Genomic DNA, 7,885 nt, shown 5'->3' with positions numbered 1-7,885 from the left:
ACTCGACATTCTCCCAAGGCCCCGTCGTCCTGTAAATGGCATAATGCTGAAGTTCAACTGTCAATCCTTTTTTACTGGGGACCCCCTGGAGGGGGTCCTCGGACCCTACGTTGGGAACCGCTGATTTAAATCGCAATTTGAACAGGGATTTGCGAGGAAAAGGGGTGAAACACACATGCCATGCAAGGAGAAATGTGACTGTAAACGGATTAGGTGCTGCCGCTCACTCGCATTCCCCAACACAGGGTTCCTCACCTGGGTGGCCGCCGACACCGATCACGGATGAATCCCTGTCTATCGCCGGTGCCGCAACGGGATCCCGCGCAGCCCTAAGTGTTCTCTTGTTTTTTTTGTTTTTTTTTACAGGGTCCCCAGAACTGCTTCAGTTTCCCAGATGAGAGCCGGGCATCACGCAGGCGGCGCGGGGAGCAGGTGCTGCTGCAGCCGGACTCTACATCTCCGAAACGCACCGTGTCCCCCCCCCCCCCCCCCCCCCACCCACCGGCTCGAACCCTCCCACGCCGAAGACGGAGAAAACAACAACAACAACAACAACGAAGAGAAACAAAAACAAAACGACGTCGACAGAGACCGGCTGCCGCGTGGGTCTCCCCGCGTCCTTCAAACGGTGGAGACGGGACGCCACGGGCTCCGGTCGCTTCCGTGAACGGACCCCCGCTGCAAACGCCGTCCTCCCGCCGCGGCGACTGCGTTACAGCGGCCGCGGCGCGCGTTGTGGCGGCACGTCGCCCCCTGGTGGACGCACGGCGCCGGAGGCAGCGTGACGGCTGATCAGCCTCGATGCGCCCCCTCTAGGGGCCCTCGAAGGAACCAGAACCAGAACCAGAATCAGAATCAGAATCAGAATCAGAACAATTTGAATCAGAAGAATCACAGTTCTCAGTGGGGGCCCCGGGCCTGGTTGCAGACGCGGGGGAGGTGGAGGGTCCGTCTCAGTGACAGCCGTCGATGACGGGAAAGACACTGTTCTCGTGGCGAGAGGGTGCGGCCTCGTTGGGCCGCAGCCTCCGGCCAGAGCGAAGTGATTCGAGCAGAATCGCAGGGGTCAAGTACATCTTCATTTACCAGGAATCCGTCTTGGTAGGTAAGCACTGTTGCATTGTTGTGCAGACAATTAGCATGGAAAGCATACAAATAAAAAAAAACAAACATATGAAAGATCATATAAATAAAAATAAAACCAGGGTATAAGTGACATTATGTTTGATGCTTTCGTCTGCGGGTATAGATGGGATATTCTGTACACAATGAACACATATTATATATCATTATATATATATATCATATACATATATCATTATGTATACAATAATACAGGCATGGATATGAATGAAGTATTGCAATGTTTAAAGTCCAAGTTATTATAACGTTATTGTGATGCTCATACAATATATTGCCGTCGTTTTATTGTATGGTTTTCTCCTTTTGACGAAACGACAAAAACGACCGCTCCACATTCTACTGGGCAATCTCCTGCGACGGCGGGGCTGAGGGCGCGCACGCCACGCCCCTCTCTCCACCTCTCGGACACCGGGGGAAACGTTTGACGTGGCACGGGGGTCCGGACGTGACGCAGCCGCCGCCCACCCAGCGCCTCCATCTCCTCGGGAGCGTTGTCGGAACGTCGAAGCCCGGTTCCACCCGAAGCCTTGAGCGGGAGCGGGAGCGGGAGCCATGTGGCTGTTCGTACTGAGCGGCCTGATCCACTGCGCTGCGGCTGCGGATCCGAGCGGACTGGAAGGTCTGGCCAAGGCGAAGGTGGAGGTACAGTACGCCTTTTGCATTATGGACCAGAAGAATAAATGAATAAATAAACATTCATTGGAAAATCAGAAAGTCCTTTTATTTGGGGGGGGGGGGGGGGGGGGGGGGGGGCAGTGACGTGACGGGTTCATTCTTTAAAACACGGCGCAACCTCAAATCCCAAATCCCTCCACTTCCGCGAGCGTGAGACGCTTGCGCAGATTTTTCGGGTGGAACTGTTTTTTCGGGGTTTTTTTCGTTTGTTTTTTTTTGTGAGTAAAATGAAATGAACGGTGTGGATTTTTTTTTTTAAACATTATTTGTATACAATCTGATAAAAAAAATAAAATAATGCATGTTTCTTTTATTATTAGTTTCTATTTTTACATTTTACGTTAGTTTTGTTGTACATTGCCATTTTTTTTTTCCATTCCATCTCTCTATGTATCTTTCTATCGAACCATCCATCTATCTCTCTGTCCATCTATCTATCTATCTACCCATCGAACCATGCATCTCTACATCTATCCATCTTGCTCAGTGTCCTGACACCCATGCAGATGCACTTTAAATACATCTGATTTCATTTGTTAGACGTTATGGGGAGATTCTGTGCGTAACAACAGATTCCACTCGGTGTCGGGTTCCTTCCACCACGTGCACCCGTCTCCCCAACTCTGTCCGTTCTCTTTGTGAACCACGAGGGCCTGGTACCCTGGGGTGTCACGCCTGTATCGCTGCCAGAAGAGAGGCGTCTCCTGCTAGTGTCACGCAACTCCCACCTGGGGTTTACATCTTAAAATGGCGAACGATACCAGATGCACAGGTTTATTTATTAAAAAAAAAAAAAAAAATTGTACAAACAAAGACCAGAAGGGTGATCTAATTATAGGACGAGGCTGAGCAGAAAGACGGAAGCTCAAGTGCCCCGGAGCCATCTTCCTCAACAGCCACCCGTTACAACAGCACCGCGGTGCAGGTGAAGACGCTGTGCAAAGAATACCTATCCGGAGGTTGCACCTGTTATCGACAGTATATAAAAACGGACACGCCCCGGTGGCCCCCGCATGAAGCAGGCCCATAGTAACACAACATTGCGCCGTTTATCTCGTTGCAGACATGCGGCGGATGACAGCTCAACAGGCTGAGAGAGGTGAGCGCTTATCTCTGCGATCCGCAGCGGCATAATGAGCAGCATGGTAAGAATATACAGTGTACGGCGCTTACCTTCTCCCTCCACAGGTCAAAGCCTTTGTGACTCAGGACATACCTCTTTAGTATCCTTTACCATTTTGTCTTTCTTTCTAACGCATACATTTCTTTGTGTAATTTGGAGAAAATGAATAAGCCAAGGACGCGAGCGGTCTGCCCTTATCCTTAACCCCTTCCTCTCCAGCCACAACCTGGTAATGAAGCACATTCCTGGGGCCGATCCTGAGCTCGTCCTCCTCAATCACTACTACGAAGAGCTCGACGTAAGTCTCTCCGTCTCTTGCGTTGAATATTTGCGTCGTAGCCGACTTTACGAGCCGTGAGATAAGTGGACCGTGCGTTGCCTTTCCTCAGAGGATAGCCCTGTCGGACATGACCCGCTCCGAGATAAACGAGCTGCTGGCCAAGCTCGGCTTCTACAAGAAGGCTCAGCCCGAGGACGAGGTGCCGGAGGAGTTCCGCTTCTCGCCTGCCAAAGACAGCCCCTTTAAGGACACGTCCGAATCCCGGCCCGGCCCGGCCGCCCCACCGACAGAGGAAGACGCCTCCGAGCCAGTTTCGGAGGACAAGCACTCTGATCTATAACTCAGAAGGAGCCGAGGCGTGACACCACCGTCCTCCGTTGCTCCCACCACGTTACAAGTCGGTTATCAGAATCCGTAAGACATATTTGTTGTTCAAAATTAGTACCAGCAGATCGTGGACCAGCCCTGGGAGAGAGAAACAACACATACACACAGCCTCCACCGGGTCTACTTTTATTTTCATACACATGCTGTTGGGTTATTTGTTCACTTTTTGTTTTGCGAGGCCAATACAACAACTAACCACTTGGTCAATGCTATTTGACCCCACGATGCTGTGAATGTTTACAACACTCATTCCCAATAACTGCACATGATGTGTCAAGTGTTTTCCCTGCTGACTTGATCCCCCTTGTGTCTGTTCACTTCCTGTCCACCATGAAACTGAATGAAGTCCCCGGCTGCAAATCATGGGATTGGCTTGGGACTGATGCTAAATGTTGTGGTGGAAGGAACTGACACACACACACACGAGGGGATTCAAGTGCAGTGGAATGACAAATTGCTACGCTAAGAATAAAACATCTCAAACTATGACTGCATTTTGAATTATTTGTCACATATGTTTTCCTTTGTCATTTACAAATTAAGAGATCTTAACAAGGATGTTGGCAAAGTAACAGTATGTCAGTGTAAAACTGAAGCAAAAAAACAAAATATGAATTTGTAAAGTTGGTTTAATGTCCATTCACATTTAACTGCGGTGTACAGAAACCTAAATTATTACATGTTTAAAGTCGTATGTACAGGATTTGCTGCTTTGTGGGAGCTCTTGGTTTCTGAGTTGACAGCAATAGAATATTTCTATAATAATTACGGTTGATGAATGGAAATAGAACGAAATGAAATTCTTTACATCAAAATAAAAAAAAATAAAAAAAAAAAGTAACACTGCATTAGTGTCGATTTTTTTTTTTTTTTAAAGGAACCTTAATTGCACATGTGGAAAAAAACTTTTCTTCAAAACTTTCCTTAACTTAAAGTCAGAAAATGTACACTGGAAGTTTGCTCAACCTAGAAGGAAATTCATTCCTTTTTTTTTTTTTGTTAGTCACATTGACTGAGCTGAAAGCCAGCTTTCATTTGGCCCAAAAGAAAATCTGCAGCACAATGATGTTACTCTTTGTCTCTTCCAACGCCGAACGAGCTTGGGATGACTGACTTATTTTGTAAACCAAACTTCAAAGCATAATATATGATGGCACACACAAAACAAAAACATATTTCAAAGAAATGCTCAAGCATAAATAAAGAGCCCAGCAAAAGGACCGTGTGTGAGTGTGTTTGACAGCAATGGGGCTTCAGGTAGGGTGGTAAGCGCATTTGGGGGAGGAAAACAAATATATATATCTATATTTTTTTTTAAGTATTTACATTTGTAGCAAGACAAATTTTGGTTTATTTTTTTTTTTTAAACACTACAGTGCAGCTACACCAAGTGTGAAATCACTTTCCTTTTTTTTTTCCCCAAATGTTCAAAATACTATTATTTGTTTTTCGCCTGAATTATGCGTGGATGAGTTTGATTATAAAATGTGGGTCATTTAGTTATGCAGTATGTTACAGAACCAGAACATTTTGAAGCAATAAAATCTCAAAAACAGAATGTGTAAAAAAGCCCCAAAAAGTCATAAAATAAAAAAAAACAGAACCTGGTTCTCAGTAGCACTCTTCAGAATGGCAGACATGCACAGCTTCAGACAGAACTGACAATGAGGCTGCGCTCATCTAGACTGCAGAGGAGGAACCTCTCAGTGCTCATGAATTAAACAGTAAATTAGAAGTCATAATATCTGAAAGGCTTTCAGATAATTCAAGTTAAGGTGTATTTAAACAAAAAAAAACATGCAGATGTGGCTAAAAACGGTTTAACAGTACCAGAGTCAACACTTTATTCACCAAATGATATTTAAATAGACGTTTTCAGTGTCATTATCAACAGTCATGCTTAACTTAGATAACTTAGAATACTTGTAAAACTGATGTAAAACAAATGAATTTTAAAATTATTTCTCAGTAGGCAGCAGTAATATAACTTGCAACCTCTTGAATATTAACTGTTACTACACTGTGTCAAAATAAAAATAGAAACAAATATAAAAGCTTTCATGTAAAAAAAAAAAAAAAAGAAAAGAAAAAAGAAGATACTCCAATAAAAACTTTGGCACTCCTTTCCTGGAGACTGAGGGGCTTTGTTTTGTGTCCACGACGTGGGTCTGGAAGAGATGAGTCTATCTAGCACGTCACCGCTCCCAAAATACAAAACAAATCAGCGTGTGACACAACACAAACATACTGTCTCTAACTTGTCCGAATCGGAGACTCTGCTTTCCCGGCGCCTTGGCTGTGGCTGGGTGAAGATGCTGTCGGGGTCTGAGCTTGTGAGGCGGGGGTGGGGGAGGGGAAGGGGATACAGAATTCAACCATCCCGCGCTGTTGTCGGGCGGAGCAGGAGGCCGGATCAGAGGTCAGAGCACCGACCAAAGGTCCTCATCTCGTACCTGCGCAGGTGGTTGACCAGGGACTGGACGTAGGTGAAGACACATTTGGAGTCGGGTTTATTACCCATGATCATCATGTCCTCCACCTCCAGCAAGGGCATGCAGTTGGCAAAGGTCCTAATGAGACAGGCACACGACGGGTGTTTAGTACGACAGGGACACGGGTGTTCGAGAAGGGTGGCTGAACTGGAAAGGTAAGAGAGAGGAAAACTGTTTTCTCCTCGTAGAACTACAAACCACGCCGGCTTTTATCAACGCAGTCGGTACTGTTACTTTTGCTTGTAGTGCGTGATGTTCTCATTTATTGTCCTGTATTACTTTCATTTCAATCAGACTGTGTTTCTATTTTTCTCCAAATAACTCATTTGAGAAACCTATTTATATACTGTGTATATATACAGTATAGATATATACAGTCTATACACACACACACACACACACACACACACACACACACACACACACACACACACACACACACACACACACATATATATATACACATACATACATACATATACAGTATACATATATACATACATACATACATATATACACACACACACACACACACATATATAGTCCAACTGTTTTAGGAATACAGTCTATAGACAAGTCTGTGTGAAAATCATGTAAAAACAATGACCACAGGGGGGCAACATTCCCATATACAGTACATACTGCAATACCAACTGGAATAAATGAACTTTTCCCAAATATCACACAGGCAAGTTTTTTCAGGTTTTCATTTCAACTAACACTACCCTCGCTTGTTTGGTTCCAGGCTCAAGGTGGTCACCGGCGGCGGCAACAGATGGTGTTTGAGTGGAATTAACCTGCATAATCTCAGGCCTCGACGTGACTTGGAAAGCACTTCTCTGATCGCAGAGCTTTTGTTTTTGTTTTTCTTTACGAGCCCCTGGGAAGAAACGTTTACTACAGGCAGGCGTCCAAAATGTCAGAAAAGAAGCATCAACATCATAAAAGCTCTTCTCTTTTACCCGTTTAAGTCATCGAGGATACGGGCCATTTTTAACGATAGCTCTACTACCATAAAAGGCTGCGAAGGTTTGTCGCCGCGCAGGTAATTAAACACTTGTAAACTCGTGCTGTGGATACAAAGTCATAGAATCGAGACAACAGCGGGGTTTTTTTTTTTTTTTTTTTCCCCGCTCTGTTTTGTTTCTGAATCCCTGTTTGAAACGTTGTGATAGCGCAGTTCCTTTTAGAGAGCGGAGCGACAGATGGGGAAGGTCTGGCTCGCTGCCTCGTCTATAGTCTGGCTGTGCACGTGCACACGCGCATACGGACGCGCACGTGCCTACCATGTTTGGTTCTGCGGGGCTGCCTCAGGTTAGCAGGGAGAAGCAAACACTATTAATCCATCGACCGCCGTATAAGGTATAGTGGAATTCTGGTGATCACACAGAAAGCTCATTTGCGCGCGCGTGCGCACACACACACACACACACACACACACACACACACACACACACACACACACACACACACACACACACACACACACACACACACACACACACACACACACACACACACACACACACTTGTAATGTCCCTCGGGAGGTTTGCCCCCTCTCTCACCATGAGTGTAAATTAGGGTGGGGTGTGACTCTAGGAGGAGTTTTTGGTTTTAACCAAGCCCTTCTGCACTAGACCCCTGTAGAACTCCTGCAGGTACGTGTACACACACTTCCAATCCGGCTCTCGCATCTTCACCATGTCCTCCACGTCCAACAGCTGGGGACAGTCCACTAACTTCCTGCACCCACACCCAGGGAGAGGGAGCAGGGGAAGAGAAGG

At 45.9% G+C, this 7,885-nt stretch overlaps 2 protein-coding genes across 7 annotated transcripts in view; one reads left to right on the top strand and one right to left on the bottom strand.

The window, feature by feature from the left end:
• The first annotated feature begins 1,486 nt into the window (after positions 1 to 1,486).
• Positions 1,487 to 4,445, top strand: selenom (selenoprotein M). Its single transcript, XM_080003881.1, has 5 exons — positions 1,487 to 1,785; positions 2,882 to 2,917; positions 3,007 to 3,041; positions 3,161 to 3,239; positions 3,331 to 4,445. Exons 1-5 carry the CDS (start codon positions 1,696 to 1,698, stop codon positions 3,559 to 3,561), a joined length of 471 nt encoding a protein of 156 aa, XP_079860007.1. The 5' UTR covers positions 1,487 to 1,695; the 3' UTR covers positions 3,562 to 4,445.
• Positions 3,719 to 7,885, bottom strand: part of smtnb (smoothelin b) — a 55,866-nt gene continuing 51,699 nt past the window's right edge. For 3 of the 6 annotated variants that reach the window (XM_080003876.1, XM_080003877.1, XM_080003879.1), the window contains 2 exons: positions 7,667 to 7,844; positions 6,044 to 6,178 (listed from right to left, as the gene is read on the bottom strand). In XM_080003876.1, coding sequence (XP_079860002.1) covers positions 7,697 to 7,844 — 148 coding nt within the window. In that variant the 3' untranslated portion in view covers positions 6,044 to 6,178; positions 7,667 to 7,696. Of the gene's footprint in view, positions 6,179 to 7,666; positions 7,845 to 7,885 lie in introns of all 6 variants that reach the window. The other 3 variants (XM_080003874.1, XM_080003875.1, XM_080003878.1) reach the window with 1 other exon arrangement.

The sequence above is a fragment of the Zeus faber genome, assembly GCF_960531495.2.
Source record: "Zeus faber genome assembly, chromosome: 7".
NCBI lineage: Eukaryota > Metazoa > Chordata > Actinopteri > Zeiformes > Zeidae > Zeus > Zeus faber.
The sequence above is the reverse complement of the archived record's forward strand: the minus strand, read 5'-3'. Positions and strand labels throughout refer to the sequence as shown.